Source organism: Culex pipiens, chromosome 2, assembly GCF_016801865.2.
Source record: "Culex pipiens pallens isolate TS chromosome 2, TS_CPP_V2, whole genome shotgun sequence".
Classification (NCBI taxonomy): Eukaryota; Metazoa; Arthropoda; class Insecta; order Diptera; family Culicidae; genus Culex; species Culex pipiens.
The window spans coordinates 78,786,878-78,807,250 of record NC_068938.1 but is presented as its reverse complement, the minus strand read 5'-3'; the positions used below and the strand labels follow the sequence as shown (position 1 = coordinate 78,807,250).

Genomic DNA, 20,373 nt, shown 5'->3' with positions numbered 1-20,373 from the left:
TGGGTTGCAGGGACTTTTGGAGGCGATTTAGAAATTAAAGATTCTATTCAAAAGATCCTGTTTTATAAAAATAAAAAAAAAATTTAAAAAAGGGCTTGGATAAATTATATTACTTTTTTCAACGTCGAGTGTAGAAAATTTAGTTCAAAATCACTTCCAAAGTCACATCAAGAGAAAGGTATTTGAAGCTACGTTCCAATAAGTCATAATTGCATGGCAACACTGGCAACATTGTCTCGTTATAATGTGAACTTGGTTAGCCAGTTGTAGTCAATTTTATAGTATACTATATCTTCAACTTCGTTTTTTAACGAAGTTTATTTTTATAACAATGCCTTTTTTCTTGAGAACAAAAAAACACAATTTTAGGCGATGCGACATCAATTTACTACAGAGAAATTCATTATGATTTAATGTTCAATGTTTTGTATCCTACTAAAGTACCGAAACTGAATTACAAGGTCTCGTTCGTTACCCTCATCCAGCCTGTTCATTCCACTTTAAGGTGTCAATGAATAACTTTACGACGAGAATCAGTTAATCGATCAATCGGATTAACACCTCCACTTCCCAAAGTTATTTCTGTCGATACGTAAATCAACAACCCTGCTCAGCTGTGAACGAAATCCGTCCATCATTTCAGCTGGATCGCCTGAAAAAAGGGTTTGTAAGTTGAAACACGCCATCACAGCACTTTCAATCATGCTGCCTGCAATTGCCTTCCGGCGTGCACTCTGCACCTCCAGCCAGATCCCCCTCCTAGATATAGTGGAAAACCGCACAGAACAAATTTTCGGAAAATGCCCCCCGGTTGCACTCTGGAAAGATCGAGCTTCCATGTCGTCATGGGTGCTCATTTCTGATGGGTCCATCATCACCATCATCGAGAGTCCAGTGTGGACACGTGGATGAACGAGCGCTAGTGGTGAGCATGTTTACATGCATCAATTACCACTCCCCCTGGCCACACCCACCCGGAGCAACTTTCCACATACGGTAACCCTTTTTCCTCCGCAGGCAGGGGGTTCACACCGGCGATGGCTCAATGTTGGCCTGATTCTAGCAAGTTTACTCCCGGCGTAGAAGATGCATTCTTAGAGTGGTTCAACATAAATCACGCTTACTTTTTCAAAAAGTTCAATGTACATAATGAACCCATGGCGCATTGGTTGTTTTGAAAAAGTATTCTAGAAATTTATTGTTCTATCAATATTTGAATTTAAAAGATCATTTTAAAATCTCACATCTCTTATACTGCCCATGATCGCATAAATGTCCCATATGTATTTTCATCTTTTTTTAATTAATGATGCAGTTTGGTTCAAAATCGTGTGCTCTTTCAGAAAAGCCTATAACATCCAGTACTTTGTTCTAGAAATCAGGAGAAAATCCAGTTTTTTCACGAAAACTTAACACGTAGTCTTATGTGTGGGACAAATTTCAAATGCGTTTTTCTCAGCTTGCTGTTTTCGCATATGGGACATTTATGCGAACATGGGCAGTAGGGGAGAGTGGGGAGACTGGATCCCCTTTTTTTGTATCGCACATAACTCTATCAATTTCTCACAAAACTATAAACTTTTTGCATGAATTGAAAGCTTAAATATTCATCTATGTTTGGCTAATAAGGGTATTCCATCAGATGAACTCTTCGAATCATCCCAATCGTTTTAAAAAAAATATTTTAAACCAGCATTTTAAAAATGTTAGGGGTAACTTGATCCCCCTTTCAACATTTTGAAGAAATCTTAAGCAAAATGTTTCTTATTCATTCAAACTTTTAATTTTCTATAAATTAGTTTAGTATGTAAAATATTTAAAAACCTAAAATATTATTTTTTAGACCAAAATTAAGCATTATTACAAAAGCTGGAAATTGTTGTTAACAAAACTTTTGAAAAAAGGTTCAAACTGCAGTAAGTTATGTACAACTTTACTAAAGGAAACTATGTATGAAAACCCCGCCCAATTAATCAATCTTGATTCCAGTGACTGTAAAAATGCAGGGATTAAGTCTCCCAAAACGCACTTTTTTAAACAATTGATTGTAAAAATAGTATGACGATAAATTTAACATGAAATGCGTAAGGGTCATGGAGTTGATAAGTTTATCAAACAATTCATATATTAAAAATATTTTTTTGAATAATTTTTAAGTGTTTTCTATGCATATCAAAAAAAGAAAAAAAGATCTATTTTAAGTTTTTTGCAGCTCGTTTTAGAAAAATGTGTGTAACTCAATCTAAACATTTTTAAATTTTTTTCTTTGTTTTCTACAATGAGTTTTAGTTAATTTCGCACAACTTTCTAGAACAAAGCTAATTGTTTTACCCACATGCTGACGAGATACAGGCTTGGGATCAAGTGTCCCCGGGGATCAAGTCTCCTCCTCTATACACTTTTGAAATCCTTGTCAGAAAAAAAGCAGATGGCTTCACAAATGACATAGCATTAAGGTGAAGCCGTTGATAATTTTCGAAGAAAATTGATCATCACTCAAAGAATTTCTGAACTACACTCAAACACCGATGGTTTGACACGAACTGTTGTCAAACGAACGGGATCATTTTTTAGTTTGACACCCCTTTTACACGGAGTTCACACACACTACCAAACGTTTGTTTTGATAGTGTGCGTGAGCGCCGTGTAAAAAGTGACAGTTCGTCATTTTTTAGTTTGACTTTGACCAACCAACGGGTTACAAAATAAAAAATTGTCAAACGAAGAAGTGAAAAACCAATCAGCATGTTTCGATTGTTGCCATGCGTGTAAAATGAATCAGCATGTTTCGATTGTTGCCTTCTTGGAGCCACTGAAGGAATTTTTGATCTAAGTCAAATGTGTAATTTTATCACTTTTCCGGTGTAATGTGACTTTTACAGTCTAAAATGAGTTAAAATTACATCATAACAGAGGTAATATTCAACCTTCCAAATTCACACCTTCCAAATTTACACTATTTTTTACTGTGCACAGTTTTTCAGAGATGAAATAACACATTTTTTCTGACATAAAAGATGTACTCCTTCCCAGATAGCATAGCATAGCATAGCATAGCATTACGGGTCTGCACCACGCTGTATGGGGTGCCACAATGGTCAACTCAATATTCTTAGACAATTTGATTGCTGCCCGGTACAACCAAAAATATCTAAGAACGGAAATTTCCACACTGTGCTCCAAGGCTACGCCCATACAGTCCCGTGGGGATTTGGGAGGGGATGTTTTTGTTGTTCACTAGTGGCAAAAGTGCAGGGAACCCATGCGACTTTTAAAAGTGAACGGAATATTTTTGGGAGGTTTGGAATGGGGGTTAGAGGAATTTCATCGGGCCGATGAAAATGGTTCAATGCGTAATGTATTAAATGATTTGAAGGTTTGTAAGTGTAAATGTGAGTCTGTAGTGTATTATATAAAAGCATATAGTTTTGTAATAATAATAAATATAATAAATAAAGTAAATAAAATAAATATAAATATAATCAAGATGATTCCAGGAAGCTGCAAAAAATAGCAGTAAATTGAAATCTAAATGCTCCAGATGGTTCCCATGCTGTTTTAGAAAGTTTCGTTAATTTAAGCAATTTGATCATATATGGAGATGTACTCCTTCCCAGATGTAATATTATCATGTTTTTTTCTTTCTGTGTGAAGGAATGTGATAATCGTTACCAAAAAGAATCAATGCACGGAACTCTGGAGTTTTTTTTTTAAAAAAAAAGGACTAATAAACCAAATTTCCAATTTTTGCTTTTTGAGTGTTTTTGAAACCGCCTTGAGCCTTGAGGGGTATTAAAAAACACCCAAAAAGCAAAAACTAAAATTTTGGTTTATTGGCCTTTTCAAAAAAAACTCCAGAACTATTCTGAACAACTTGTTGAAGGAAGTTTGTCAAAATATTGATAGCAAAGCAAAATTTATATCTTCGAATGAAAAATCATGGCAATGATGCTAGTCTCCACGTTAGGTCAAAAACAAATATTTTCGCTAATTTTCAGGTACAGTCATCCCAAATATTCGGAACACCCACAAGTTCGGAACACTTTTGTGATAATTTGTCAATAGGATGCAAAATGCAACTTTTCTGTCGTCCCTGCTATTTTTAGGACCTTTATTTGGACATTCTCTTGCTATTTCACAAGTAAAAATAGTACTTTTTTAACAAAAAACCTAATTTATCTAGAGCAGCAAAACATTGCCTCCAAATTGCCTATTCCATAATTGTGGGATGTTATTATGCCTCCCAGAATTGTGGAACATCAAAATTTAATTGATATTTTCACAAAAATAAAGTTATCAGACCATGTTTAAAACATCACTAAGCTTGAGTTTTATTGGTTTCAGAGTGTGAAATATTTTTTTTTGGAAAAAATATGTACTCCTGGATAGAAAAAAATGGGTTTACATCGTAAGAAAAAAGTGCGATAATTGAAACCGTAAATCTCCAGCAAGAGTCATACATCAACCACCCTTGAGTCACCGAGCCGTGGTGGCCGAGGCAGTTAGGTCATTGAGTTAGTCTGTCAAAGGTCCCTGGATCGATTTCCGCAAAAAGCACTTTTTGAACTTTGCTTTGGAAATGAACTCGAGGGCATAATTCTCTCGGCTCGAGGCCATGATTCTCTCGGACAATTGCTGCGCAGTTATGGTTGTGAAATGTTAAGCGCTTTGTGGTATTTTTTTTTTGTTTTTTTTTTTGAATGCTGCAAATCTCCAAACTTTCCAGATTTATTGCAAACGAAAAGGGACCTTTTTCAATCCAGGTTAGGTTAAAGGACCATTTTATTTTTATTTTTTAGATAATACAGAAAACCGGAAGCATAAAATCAAATAAAGCATTCCATAGGAGAAAAAACAATAACAAAAGCATCTCCGGAACCACCCTAGCAACGTGTGTGCTATCGATTTTTATTGCCGGGTTCATCCGACGGCGAGCCTCTCCACACCTCCGGTAGCCCTTGGCAGTGGGGCTGGTTGACTGACTGATGGAAAACTCTTCCACGAAAACGACCGGTCAATAATAGTAAAACACGAGAACGAGAATTGACATATTGGCCCGGAGGGCATCGATTGATAAAAGTAGTGGGGCCAGAGCGCAGCAAGCGGAGCATCGACGATCGATTCTTGCGCGCTTTTTTTGCCCGTGCTTGTTTATGAAATTGACGCTGACTGGCTGGCTGGCAGCACGGTTTTCCACCCTAAAGGGGCCAAAGTTTTCCGATAAACATGGCAATATTCTTTAGAGAGGGGATTGGGGAGATATGGCAGTGAATAAGGCCAGGAAAGAAGAGCTCTGTTTTGTTCGGAATTCCCATACGGTCCGGGTGCGATATATATGCGGACATAATTTCGGAAAGCCACCCGAGGGATTTATTGAGATGAATGAAGAAGTTTGTATGGCGCATTTTCGAATTGGGCATGTTGGTTGGTCGCAAAAAAGATATAATTGGAGTAATTTGGCAAAGTTTATAATCGATACCCAAAGAAAAATTGCATAACAGATTGTCCGAAAAGTCCACCAAAAATGTAAACAAATGGTAAAAAAAATACTTTATGGAAAAATGCACAAATTGGCAAACTTCTCAGTAAGTACCCCTTTAGATATTTATAATCTCCACATAAATCACATGATTTATGGACCCTTCACAAAGGAAGTTATTTTATAAGCATGTATTTAATGAACTATTAAATTCATCTAAAAATTATCAAGTTATTTTTACCACCTAGTCTTAATTTCAAACAAACTGACTAGGGTTTGATCCTTGAACCTTTTGCTTGTGGGACGGAAACCGTTGCCATTAAGCTGCTGATCTGGTTAATTAAAAGCTCAGCCTAACAAAAAGAAAACAATCAATGTCGAATCAAAAATTCTATTACACTCTTCTGCAAACTTTCTTCGCCAGACAAATAGTTTCACAATAAATATTTTCCCATCATTGTTATCAAACTACTCGAAACGATTGCTTTATCAGTACAGTGCAGGCTCGATTATCCGAAACCTTGATTATCCGAAGTTTCGATTATCCAAAGTTTTATTATCCGAAAGTTAATGTTGGACTTCGAATAATCGAATCACAAAAAAAATATTCGTGTTTTTTGCGACCCCATTTAAGGTGAAGCCGTTGATCATTTTCGAAGAAATATGATCATCACTCCAAGGGTCCTGATTGCTCAAAATCAACCACTCCATTCGCGAGCTCAAATAGCAGGCGACGCGATACTGCCCTGATGAATTCCTACTGCCTGTCACTTTGAAACCATTCGCTCCCGAACACTCTCTTTTCTACTCTCCTTCTCTCTCTGATCGGCTCAGTCTCCGAACGGCTCAGGCAGGCCGAACGTCACCGATCACTCTGAACTGAAAATATTTTTTCTCTGATGCGCTGCGTTATACTCATTGATTTGGGTTGCCTAAAATCAATGTTATCAAAAAAATTGTGCATTTATTTTGATTTCATAACATTATAGACACCATTCAAAGAAACATCCACCAAGAAAAAATCAAATTGATGGCAAACTGAGGGCGAGAAAACAAAAAGACTGCCGCGCTGGCGTTTTGTGAGAATGGCTCTTCGCTGAGCATGGTAGTGTGTGAGTGTCGTCGAGCGACGGAGTAGGCAAAAAATTTCACGATGTATTTGTTCACTGAGTGAACAGTTCGGGCCACTCGCTGACTGCTTGCGAGTATCATTCGCTCATGAATGCTAGCGGGTTAGAATAGGCGACGAATGGATAGGCGATGAGTGAGTGGTTTCTGTTCATTGAACCGAAAATCAGGACCCTTGCATCACTCTAAAAAGCTTTGTATTGAATTCAATTTAACGAATTTCTGCACCAAAATGAATCAGCATGTGCCGGTTGTTGCCTTCTTAAGGCCACTGAAAGAATTTTTGGTCTTAATCAAATGTGTTTCAAAATTTATATAATTTTGTGGTACAGTCATTGACGCCCTACTTGACAATCATTGATTAATGACGATTTCCACAACATTGCAAGGAATGAGATAATCGTTACCAAAAAGTATCAGCATTCTAAATTCTAAACAACTTGTAGAAGGAATTTTGTCAAAATATTGATAAGGGTGCCAAATTTATATCTTTGAACGTAAAATCATGGCAATGATGGAAGTCTTCACGTTAAGTCAAATTTGAATAGCAAACTTAACAAAAAAAAGTGATTCAAATATCAAAAGTGATTATTTTCGAATAATCGAGTCTGCACTGTACAAACCTACATATTTTCACCCAATTCAGCACTGTGTGTAAACCACTTGCATGAACTGTTTGCCCGATAGTACGATAATAAATATTTATATTCGACCCCATCACGATTCAGCGGCCGGGGCTGGGTGTGGTATGTATTACACGTGAGCAATTAAGATAAACACAGTGTGTGGACTATTTTTTATCAGTGATTTTTTGTTTTGTTGAGCTCAACACGGGCCTGGCTTCCTCATTTGATGATGACGATGTTATCGGAGGAGCGCTCAATTTGTCCACTTTGCTCGTACCACAAATGACACACTCGTGACATTTCCAGCAAAAAAAAAACAACGCGTTACTTTGGAAAATCTCCTAGAACTTTTTGAAATTTCCGGAACGCCTATTTACGCAGAACTTAAGCTCTCACCGCCCTGCTGTTAATGCCCAAAGCTAACCCATTTTGTTGTTTATTCAGGATTGAACAAATAATATCCCTACACAAATCCAACGCGTTCAGATCGCCACGCAATTTCCGCCCTTCAGCCCTGAGGTCCCTTATCACGATACAATTCCCTCGTTAAACCCCACGTCGGCCGGCGGAACGGACAGTATCTTTCGAATCTCGCCCCGGTTGTGGCCACCCCTGCCTGATTGTCGAAACCATTTTCCAATTATTTTCACGTCTGTTTTTCTCCCCGTGGATTTCAAATGCGCGCGTGAAGTTTTCTTTTGAGCAATTCTACAGAAATTTAAGTTTTTTTTATAAAATCTAATGACTCTTAAAAGTTTTATGAACCTTAAGAATTTTATGTAAAATAAATGTCAATAACAATACAGACAATAATAGACGATTCGTAAAACTCCAGAGAATTGCTCTTTTGCTTCCAAAAGGGATCGCTAATCTCAACTCGAGTGAAATTCGGAGTAGACAATGAAATTTCACTCAACCAGACTTTGGTTAGAAAAATATTTATTTTCCAGCTAGAACATCTCAATTTGGTCACAACCAAAAAAAAAACTGGCAACCCTCCTCTCCTGGGAGATTGATTAGCAAAAGTTAGAATAAATGGGTACCACCGCACAAGTAGAAACTTTTTTGTTCGTACATAATCTCCTGGTGGAAACTGCGTAATAAGCAATAATTCGTACTTAGGGAACAGTAAAAAAAAGCCACCTTACGTAAGAAAGGAAACACAACTCGGAAGGAAGTTTTTGCCTGCCCGCAAATGATCAAGCCATGAATCAAATGCGTTTAGAAAAGACAAAGAACACATAAAATATGCTCCCACTGGTAACGCAATTATGAATACTGATTGCGTTCCGGGCAACCTTAGATGACTTTAGCAATTTCGTTTCTGTCCCAGGAAAATGGCAACACTTGAAGAGAACAGGTACAAACAATTTAAATTTAATCCAATCTCGACGTGCTGACTGCGTTATTACTCACCGAAAAACGGAGCTCCTTATCGAGCACGTTATCGTTGATAACCTGGATGAGACCTTCCTCGCTGGAGTTGAGAATCGGCACCAGGAAGACGCACGGTGAGCCGGTGAGCTCGCGCAACTGGAATGATAATGGTGAAAGGTTTAGTTAAATACTTAATGTAAACTAGATTGGGATATTATGTAGTAAAAAAAACTATTTTGCAGCAAAAACGATTCATTCTAATGCAAAAAAAATAAAACGAATCAAACAGAAAAGAAACCCATTTTTTTGCACTCAAAAAAAGGAAAAGCTAGTGATTTGGACAAATATGTCACAAACTGGGTGCTGAAAAGACAGAATGTGTAACGTGATTTCCGAATGATCCCCACTGCTCTTCACTAATACAACTGCACTACAGCTGTAAACATAAACAAAGTAGATGGCTATGTTCAAGCCCAAGCGTGACATATTTTTTGCTGCTGAAGTGACTTGTTGTGAAACATTTTGGATCTTTTGATTTAAAGTTTTCGATGAAAAATAAAGTGCTTTGCGCTTTTTTTGTTCTGAAAAGCAACCGAATGGAAGTTCCGTGATTTTGTATCATTGAAGCGCAGTGACAATATCGGAGCAAGTTAAGCAACTGAAAAGCAACCGAATGGAAGTTCCGTGATTTTGTATCATTGAAGCGCAGTGATAATATCGGAGCAAGTTATTCATATTGTTTAGTTGGTGCCATTTATAGTTATTGATAATTTGTCGTTAACATTAAAAAAACGTTATGACAGGGAGCGGCCGTGGCTGACTGGTTACGGTGTTCGCTTTCTAAGTGAATGGTCCTGGGTTCGATTCCCATCTGCTCCCAACGAGAAAGTATAGGAAATATTAATCTTGAAACTCTGAACATGAACGAAAAATCAAAGTCGCCCGAGTCGGGGTTCGATCCCCCGTCCTTTGGATTGGTAAGCAAAAATGCTAACCACTAGGCCATCACGGCTTGGTGAGCGACGTCTGGAATTAGGAATACTGTTACTATCAAACTATATACGCGCTGGGTCCTTGTCCATTTGACAAGGGTTCGGAAGTTCTAAATAACGTTTGAACCCGATTGGTGCAAACGTTCTTCAGGGCGGGGCTTGTCGATAAAAGCTGAGGGACCTCGCGCTCGGCTAGCCAGCGTAGAAATGGGTCACCGAAGCTCAGCAGAGCTAACACCTTCCAAATGCCTATGCGAGTTAATTGCATGTATAGAATGTAGATCTAAAAAAAAAAATACATGGAAACAACTCAATTTGTAAGAAGCGACCGCGTGGTCCCGTTTGGTTGGTTGCACACACACACACACACACAACATTAAAAAAACGTTATGACGTCGGTTTTGCGTGAGACATAGCGCTTATTTAAATGATAGAGACAAATTATGCCAATCTCGATTTTAACCCTCTTCTTAAAATTTGTTGACTTCGAATACCTCAAAAGCTCGACACCCTCGACTTTTTTATTCTTGACAAAATAAATCATAGATCGATTACAATACTTGCCACTACTTGGTATCATTTTTAAAACAGTAAATTGGTTCCACAGTTCTAAATTGAGGCCGCTTTGCGGACCACTTTTCTGCCCCCAGGTCACAAACATAAAAAAAACAACAAGAAAATTCATAAAATAAATAGAATTAAATTATTAAACAAGACAAAAAATTCGTCAAAAATGTTTTTCGCAATAATCTCCATTTTCCACCTCAAAAATCCCGATAAAATAGGTACCTACTTCATCGAAAAAAGTAAACGAAAGAATTTTCAAACCTCGGCCATTTTTCGTTACTCAAATCTGGAGTTTTTTTTTAAAGGTCCAATAATCCAATTTCTCAGTTTTTGCTTTTTGGGTGTTTTTCAATATCCCTGACTCAATGCGGTTTCAAACAACCAACAAGCAAAAATTTGGTTTATTGGACCATTAAAAAAAACTCCAGAAAAGGAAGTTTCATGTACTTATAAATCTGCAAAAAAAAGTAAATCTTTCCCTGTTCCTGAGGGGAACACCCGTGAAGAGTATCAGGGCCGGCATTTACAAAGCGGATTCAGTGACAGTTATTAACTTAATGTTAACATGTTAAGGTTAATGTTAACATTCCATAGGTTGTCTTCCTAAGGTGTCCTGATAAGGTCCAGTTTGTGACGATACACTAACTGAGCAATCGAATCCAGAAGGGAAAAGATCACCAGTTGTGTTGGTCCGAGCCGGGATTTGAACCCCGATCTACCGCTTACGAGGTGGAAGCGTAACCACTAGGCTACGTGGCTCGGCAAAAAAAAAACATCTTGGGGTTGCTTGTAACTATCACGAGTTATCGCGATTAAAAACAAAGGTTAAAACAATACTTTTTGTTGAGGATTTGATTAAGGATTAATTATCCCTCCATATCATTACCCTCAGCTTTTGTGAGTAACGAAAAATGGCAGAGGTGTTGAAACTATTTTTTGAAGTTTTTTCGGTAAAAATACTTTTATTCGAAATTTTGAGAATGCCATTTAATCCCCTTGACACGAAATTTCCATGTCATCACCATTTCAGGCTGCAAATTACTGAAAACCGCTTTTTCGAATGTTCAAAAATGATAGGGGCCGTACTTTCCCTCTGCAACGAGATATCGAAAAACGGAACTCGAATTTTTGATCAGGGACCAAAATTACCTCTTAGGACAAAGTTTCATAAAACATTTTTAGATTTAGTAAGCAAAAAAATACAACTTTGCTTAAGATTCATTTGTTTAAAAAATAACATTTTTTTCAACTTAACTCGAATATTTCAAAATTTACTTAGAGATTTGTCCTATTGAAAATGGCTGGGAGTTTAAAGATATTGTTGAATCCTATTCAATAACACAAGAAACTTCTTATGTTGAAACTTATTTCATCAAAACCCTTTTGCACACAATCATTTTCAAAATTTTGTAAACAAGTTTGATTTCAGACGAAATATGAACATTTTAATTTTTTCTGCAATTTTTATGTTAAACTTTTTTTCACATTTCTACAGATTTTGTGTAAAATTTTGTAGAGGGATCGAGTTTCCAAAACATTTTTAAAATGTCGTACAACTTTGAAGAACATTGTAAAAAAATACTGCAAAGTTACAAAAAACGTTTTTTTTGTTCTAGATGTCAATAATACTTTTCCGGGTTATTGTAGATTCGAAAATTACATTAAATTTTCTGCAAAATTACATGTCCCATTTTCTAACAGTACAAAAACGAAAAATGGCAGAAGTTTTATAGTATTTGTTTTGTTTTTTTCGTTAAAAAAATACTTGACGATAAAACACGTATTTTTTCGAGTGTTCAAAAATTAAAGGGGCGGCCCTCCATCACAAGATATCGAAAATGTTCCCCAGATTCGTGATCAGGGACCAAAAGTTTTACGCAAATTGAAGAGGGGTCGGGGCAACTTTCTCCGATTTCGTGTGAGTTGGCAGAGAATGATTTTTGTATTTTATAAATACTCAATAATTCTGACAAAAAAAAACGAAATATCAAAAGCATTGTATAACATTGTATTGTATAACATTAGTAAAGGAACAATAACTTTTTATTGAAAAGACGTTAAAAAACCAAAAAAATAGTGAAGCCAACAGTGCATTTAAAAGTCTCTGCCACTTTAAGATCAAATAAAATAATTATATAGGTCGACAAATCTCCACCACTCAACTTTAAAGTAACGCCAAAGCAATCAAAAAGTACTTAAAATGTCCTCGCTTACATGCTTGTTAATCTTGATCTGCAGCTCGAGCGAGCTGGTGGTGGACGACAGCGATTGAAACAGATTCAAAACAATTAACGGATCACATGGCTCGTAATCGTCGGCGGTCGCGGCCGTCTCCTGCTGCTGCTGCTCCTGTTCCTCTTCTCCGGAACATTCCGGTGTCCGGTCCTGTGACAAACCGGTTTCACCTCCTTCATCTTGCTGCTGCTCGACGTCACCACCAGCGTCGTTGTTGTTATCACTGGCCAACATTTCTTCTTCCATTTTGGCGGGACACGTTTTTTTTGTATTCCACTACAAAACGACTTTTTCGGTGATTTTGTTTCTTCTTTAACTTCTTCTGTTTCTGCTGCTCCACTTTGTATTCTTCTTTTTACTGAAACTCTTCTTTCTTCTGCTCCGCTTGACCGAATAACCTTTTAGTGCACTTGAATTTGGCTATCGGCGAAAATATCTCCGCACTGCACTGCAAATCACGAGTATTTAAAATAGCTCCACCCGACTGCGGGGGAGAGCTGGGATTAATCACAGGACAGCCAGTGACTGACTGACTGGGCGTCGACGTCGCTGACCGCGCGCCGGCTCAACTGAAACGGTAAAGCACTCACTCAGTTTAAGTGTACACAAACAGTACTAGTACTGAACTACTATACTGGCAATTCAAATCCCGCGAAAAAGCACGTCGCGTCGGAAGGCATCCATCAGAGCCGTCGCGTGTGACGCCAGCAATGTCGTCATATTTGACGAGGAGGGCGGGTGATTTAGATAATACACAGATGATCTTCAAGCGCTTCGTGTATAGCTTTTGCGATAAGATAAACGATGAGCTGCAGAATTTGCGGTTATCAGCACGTGTTACGTGCGATTATCAGCGAATGTTTGGGGAATATTTCAAAATACAAAATCGTGTTTCTTTGAAAATTGTTTTTTTTTTTTGTAATTTAACTAAGTTTTCAAAATTACTCCAAGTTGACAAGCTTTCTGAAGATATCTCAATCAAAAAACTACATCATCACAGTGATAGTCCGATCCCTTAGGACAAGTTTGTGCTCTCCCCTAAACTAAGTCCGCGTTCAAGTTTAGAAAGTTACAAAAAAACAAATACTTTTCATGAACTTTTTACTTTTTGGATGATTTGGACAAACTAGTAAACATGTCTGAAGGATTTTATTTAACTTTTTGCTAAAATATCACTAAAAATAGGTGTTTAGGGACAAAGTTTTGAAAAATTGTTGGAATCTTATTTTATCAGAAACAACAACTACTTTTTGTTAATTTAATTCATGATTTTTATCCTCCTTTAAATCTTCATAAAAAAATTGGGCAAACAAATAACTTTGAAATAGAAATTTCCATTAAAAATACGTGTACATTATTTTAATTTTTCAAACAAATGAGAAACTTTTCCAATGGGCAATACACTCAGACTTTGAATAAAGATGTTTTTTTTTTTGCATTATTGATCTGTACAGTCCAGACTCGATTATGCGAAGGCCTCGGAAAAATTTTATTGTTTTTTCGACGTCTTATTTTTGATTGTAAAGCTTAAGCATGACCTCCCAAGTAACATTTTAGGCTTTATCAAAGCTGTCACAACCGCTATAAAACCTATCAGCCAAAACCAACATTAAACTCCCTTAGTCGTAACAAACTCCCCAGAACCTTGATAAACCCCACTTAAAACCCAAAAGGACCTCCGCAAAAGGTTGTTACGGCCTATTTATAAAACCTATATAGGAGTTCAAGGCTTTACAACTGAATCCTATCAACATCCTCAAAGCCTTGATAAAACCATTGTTAAAACCTAGTCAGGAGTTATGGAAAAATGACATTTCATACGTCTTCAAACGTCTAATGCCAAATAGGTTTTATTTTGGCAAAAATAAGTCTCCGTCTTGCCAAATGAAATTATGGAGATGGTTGTCAAAAATGGCGATGATAAATAATAGATATTAGAGGTAATCCAAATAATTTGAAAGCTTATTTCTCGCAATTGATGGCTCAAATTCAGCTGCGGTTGAAATTTTATTGATAATTGTAGGGAAGATAGAGCCAAAAAATTCAACCCGCTTCATCAAAAATCAATATTTTGTAATCATAGTGTTTAATGTAAACAATTTTTTTTCATGCAATTCTTTGAAAAAAAAATTTCAAAATATTTTTAAACATCTATCGCTATATTAATCAAACCAGAAATTCAGCATAAATGTGTGTTTTCATCAAATTTAAATCAAATATTTCAGTTTTCTATTTTTTCAATCAAGATGGCGGTCAATCATATTCAATCAGAGCACGCGTTTAGCGCCATATTTATGCACTGCTATTTGGCAGCGATAAATGCTCTTTTAGGAGCTTATGGTTTTAAGTGAGCTTTTTACATGCCTAATGGCACTTGACAGCTACAGCACTCTAGGTTTTAACAAAGCATGCGATAAAACCGTTTGGCATGGCATTGCCATCGGGTTTTCTAGCCTCTATTAAAATTTTCATAAAACCTTATTGAAAGCCAGTCGGCTTTTATTTCCACCCGGTTTTATGTCCGAGGCATAAAACCCTGTTAGAACCTATTAATTAGCTCTTGCTTGTTGGTTGCGGTGAATGCCCAAATAAAACTATTAAGCAATCAAGATGCTACAATAAAACCTCAATAAAACTTGGTGGTGGCTATTTGGTTCAAAAATGTTACTTGGGCTATAAACTACTCTAAAATTTTTAGAATGTTTTAATTCAAGATTATGACCGAAAAGGTTGTGAAAAAATATTTTTTTAATTCAAAAGGCAATCCAATACACTCAAACCCCGATAGTTTGACACCAACTTTTGTCAAACGAACGGGGTCACTTTTTAGTTTGACACCTCTTTTAAACGGAGTTTTCACACACTATCAAACGTTTGTTTTGATCGATTTAGTGTAGTTAGCAAACAGTTAGTTGAACAAAAAAGTTGTAGCACTCTAAATAAATATTTGATTTTTATTTCTCTTTTTTACCCAAACAAATAGAATTTCATTCAAAATTCAATTTAAATGAGTCACCAATATTTTTAAATTTTGGATTTTCGGAAAAAAAAAACATATTTTTTTAAATAATCAATTATATTTCATTTAAATTGATAAAATGCACTGTTTCAATTTTATATCTTTTAAGTGTGATTTTCGTATAAACAATGCTGCGAAAGAAAGAAAAAGAAACAGGAAAATTGAGTTTTTTAAAGTCTCACTCAAACAACCCTCCATTTAGTAATGTCGATATCTCAGCAAGTAATGGTCCGATTTCCAATGCTAAATAATGAAAGATTCGTGAAATTTTCCGAAAATCAATATTTAGAAATTTTTATAATCAAGACTAACAATTCAAAAAGGCCAAACATTCAATATTACGCCCTTTTGAAATGTTTTAAAATGAAGGCCCCAACAAAGTTTGAGCCAAATAAAAAAAAATACTAAAAATATTTTAAAATACTCGAAATCGGCTGATTTCGTAGAGAATGGCTCATTAGGGTGTAATATCAAAATCGGTTTTCCAGCACAGCACTTTTTCAGTTCCTTTTGGGACCCTAAACAACTCCCCAAACTTTGGGAACGTTTGGTTTAGTCCTCACTTTGCGCAAAGCGATTCAATTTTCCATATAAATTTGTACGGGGAAAACCATTTTTTGGATATTTATCAAATCCACGTTTCATGCTATACCAAAACCGGACTTTGCCGAAAAGAGTGTGGTGCTAACTTGTTCCTGAAAGAAGATATAGCGTCCTCAAAACTCGTCTAAAACGTGATTTTCGAGCGAAAAACACGTTTTAGACGAGTTTTGAACACGCTGTATCTTTTTTTAGGGGCAAGTTAGCACCATACTCTCTTGGGGAAAGTTGTAGAGGACATTCCAGAACATCCAAATATGAGTCCGGTTCTGATATAGCATGAAACGTGGATTTGATAAATATCAAAATCCCAAAATATGGTTTTCTCCATGCAAATTTATATGAAAAATTGAATTGCTCTGCGCAAAGCGAGGACTAAACCAACCGGTCCCAAACATTGGGGAGTTATTTAGGACCCCAAAAAGAACTGAAAAAGTGCTGTGCTTACTAAATTTGGACAACTTGTTTTTTCATACAACCATATTACACCCTAATGGCTCATATGGTGGTAACATAATTTTTTTACTGTCTCAAGTATCTTTTAATGCTTTTTGCTCAATTTTTTTTAAATTGATGAAAAATAACGCAATAATTTTCCATATTTGAATTGCACTCCGTTTAATTAGAAATAATGCAACAAACGCTTTATTGAAATTTTGATGTTTTTGAAGGATTTTTTTGTTAAATTAAGCTCATTTTAATAGAATTTACGAAATGATAATCATTTGAAAATTTCTTGTAATTTATAAGGACACATTTTCCACGCATTTTAATGATCCTTAAGACTCTATTTTACATCTATTATTTCAAAATGTAGTGTTTTCAGGTACATATTTTGAATCGGCGAATTGGGTCCTAAAGCCCTATGTAAATTTTTATGTACAACGGTAAAAAACACGATTTAAAACCATTTCTGATAACTTTTTTTCATTTCAAAAAATTAATTGACGAGACAACATTTTTTCGATCGATCAACTATAGTCCCCTTGGAAAGAGCTGTCAAGTAGGACCCTTTTCTGTCAAGAAGGGCCGCGTTGTTAACTTTTAAAAATTTTAAAAATCCATTTTAGATCCTTTGAGGTCATACAAAGTGTCATACTATGACATGACACTGCCATAGTACTCAGAAAAATAATCTTTATCGTTGTGAACAATAATATCGGAAATTTAAGCTTCCGTACGAGCAGTTTTTTTTTCCTTTTTGGATGTGTGCAATTTATTTCTTATGGAAGAACAGCCATTTCAACCACTAAAATCTGGTAATCCATTGGCAAGGATTCTTTATTGCTCCTTGTTAATCAAATAACTATCAGCTTCAAATTGCAATCTAAAAAATGGCTGCAATTCTGCTTCATCTGTAAACCACCTGCAAGAATCAGAGAAAAAACTCAAACTCCGCCACTATCGCAGGTTCGCACTTGTAGTGTTGCGTTTTTGCTACTTCAGCAGCAGATTATTAAATTTTCTCGTCGCAGCTCAACTTTTTTTTTTGCCTTGCTTTCCTTTCTCGCCGGGTCCACCAGTTTATTAATTCAACACTCTTCGCTTCTTCGCCACTCTTCACCTTTTGTTATCGAGTGTTATCTTTCACACTTCTTGCGCCATCCAGCAGCCGGAGCTTTTATTACAACTCAGTTTCAGGCGAACGAACAGATTTCTCAAGTCTTGAATCTTGAATTTTTTGGCCCCACCAACCCGCACTCCACCACACTCAGGTCATGCCGTCATCGACGCACAGAGTCTGGCCTCAACAGTGGTGTAAACAGAATCGTTTGGCCCACTTGCGTCACTTCTGTACCGCAAAAGTGACGAAGAAGATTTCACGCCAGATATTGTACAGTCCTGCCACTGATAATGCTGGAATTCGACCCCTGCCAATATTATAAAATTTCGATCTTTTTCACACACGCACAATCTCCCCCACACCTAATCACCAACGGTACCCACTTGCGTTGTATCGGCCTTGCGCCTCAAGTTAGGCAACAATCAAACGCGTGACTACGAACGCGCGCGCGAGTGTACTACACCAGACAAACATCCGGATCCGGCACCGCTCGCCAAATGATAAGTCCCGACGCGCGAACGAACTTCTCGGACGCGCCAACGAACCAACTCTAACCGGACGGAACGCGATCTCTCGACTGAATGGTTTGTTTTGGTCCGCGACGCTCTCTTTTTATCAACGTTGGCCAAATTCGCCATCTGGGAGGCGGGCAAACCGGAACTACGTAGCGCTTCCGGAAGGCAAAGTGCGGACATCACACAGTATGATCAGTTATTTTGGTTTTTTTATGGTGTTTTAACTGAACAAACAAATCTTCAAAAGTCAATTCGGACTTCATGGATGACCCACACACAAACACTAGCGTATGCGCACCTTATCCGAAAAGCATCTGCACGAGACAGCCGGAAGAGAGAAGATGCGACTCTCTGCGTGGTGGTGGAATTAATTTAAAAAGTTAACATTTTTAACAAATACAAAAAAAAATCATAGTGAATATACACTTCCCCTAACTTAATTCGAACTGTTCCCTTTACCCCTTTAATTTATAAAAAATACTCTCAAAATTTGAATTGTTCGACGGTTGCCAGCATACCCCACCGAAAACGTGGTTCTGATACGCGACACGCAAGAGAGAAAGAAACGCGCGCGTGAGAGTGGCAATCCGCTAATATTCGTTAACCGTCAACGTCACTGTTGCTCAGCGTTAAAATAGTAAATGGTAAAAATCTTGAGTTTTTTTTCTGAACGGGTCCTATAAACATATGAAAGACAATAGTTTATAGGGCAATTAAAAAACTCTAGAAATCTGGAGTTTTTTTAAAGGTCCAATAAACCAAATTTTCAGTTTCTGCTTTTGGGGTGTTTTTTAATACCCCTGACTCAAGGCAACTTCAAAAACACCCATAAAGCAAATACTGGAAATTTGGTTTATTGGACCTTTTCAAAAAAAAAAACTCCAGAAATGTTGTATAACAATGGCCAAAATTGCTGCTAAAAAATGTTTAAAAAAAAACCGTCCCAGTACCGCGGGATTTGAGTGTTCAAAGTTTTGGTGCACAGAAGCAACCATGGGCGTTAGAAGGTTAAAGAGCGGAGAGAGCGAAGCGAGAGAGCAGAGAGAGAGACGCCGGTTCAAGGGCATAAAGTAAACAATTCACGCCGCTCAAAATGACAGCAGCAGCTGTCATTTTGCTTCAAGCGCAAAAAATGCGCGGTCGCGCGCAACTGTCAAGTAAAAAGAAGAAACGTAACGCTTTACCCCAGTGTTAAAAAATACACGTTAAATGCAATAGATGCGAGTAACGATACAGATTGATTCTTTTGTAAAATTGATTTCAATTCGCGATTAAAGCTCCATAATTCCGACAGATGGAGCAAAGCATCGAAGAATGACGATGATTCAAATTTTCGCTGTTCGGTTATATACGAATGCTAACTTAAAATTGAATTTACAGCTCTTAGAACAACTTTTGAGAAAAAATCCAAGTAGTACGAGTGTAAACTTTTTGCCCTCCATAAATTAACGCAATAAAAAAAATTGAAAAAAAATAATATTAAAAAAAATATTGTTTAAATTGATAGAGCATCAAAAGTTAACAATGTATCAGCTCGAATTTTTGCTCAAAAGTTGTTTTGAACGCAAAACAGAATTCGCATACATAACCTCAACGAGAAAAAAAAATCAAACGACATTCTTCGCTCTGTTCTGCTACTCAACACTAGATACCGCATGTCGTTTAGCTTATGAATGCCAATTTACTTTTACACGTTGATCCCATTGGAGATTTTTTTAAAAGGACTTATAAGGCATTCTAGTCAGAAATTTACCAACACATTCAAAGTATGTTTACATGACAGCTGGACGTTTGTTTGCATCAGGTTTCCTATCTCTTTCTAGCAAAATTTTTTTGTCAAGCGACTTTTAGCTGGTTTATTTGACTGACTGCCCGATATGTCAGCCAACATACTTCGCAGGGCTGTGACTGCTACAGCATTGTTTGCATCAGGACACTGTGACGAGGAGTTCGTCATTTTTGAGTTAAATTATATTTTTTTCACATGGCCTAGAAAGCCTTATAAACATATGAAAGACAATAGCGAAACTTTTGAAAAAAATAAAGACTGCCATTTGAGCAGTTTTGCTTTTTTCTGCAATGTATTCCTTATGAAAGAACTGTCATTTTTAACAGGGATTTTTAAACAAGGACAAATGTGACTAACATTCAAAGCACAGACAAACAGACGAGACTCTCCATACCTTTTTTTAATCCATCGTCTTCAATCAATCCATCGGTGACGCCAGCCTTATAAACATATGAAAGACAATAGCGAAACTTTTGAAAAAA

The 20,373-nt window shown here is 36.8% G+C and overlaps 1 protein-coding gene across 5 annotated transcripts in view; it reads right to left on the bottom strand.

Moving 5' to 3' along the window:
• LOC120422973 (cGMP-dependent 3',5'-cyclic phosphodiesterase-like) overlaps positions 1-18,179 on the bottom strand; it is a 121,208-nt gene extending 103,029 nt beyond the window's left edge. The window contains exons 1-3 of one of the 5 annotated variants that reach the window (XM_052708939.1): positions 17,967-18,179; positions 12,384-12,973; positions 8,650-8,766 (exon numbers count right to left, since the gene is read on the bottom strand). In XM_052708939.1, coding sequence (XP_052564899.1) covers positions 8,650-8,766; positions 12,384-12,650 — 384 coding nt within the window. In that variant the 5' untranslated portion in view covers positions 12,651-12,973; positions 17,967-18,179. Of the gene's footprint in view, positions 1-8,649; positions 8,767-12,383; positions 12,974-17,587; positions 17,946-17,966 lie in introns of those variants that run through there. The other 4 variants (XM_052708938.1, XM_052708941.1, XM_052708942.1 and 1 more) reach the window with 4 other exon arrangements.
• Between the last annotated feature and the right edge of the window lie 2,194 nt (positions 18,180-20,373).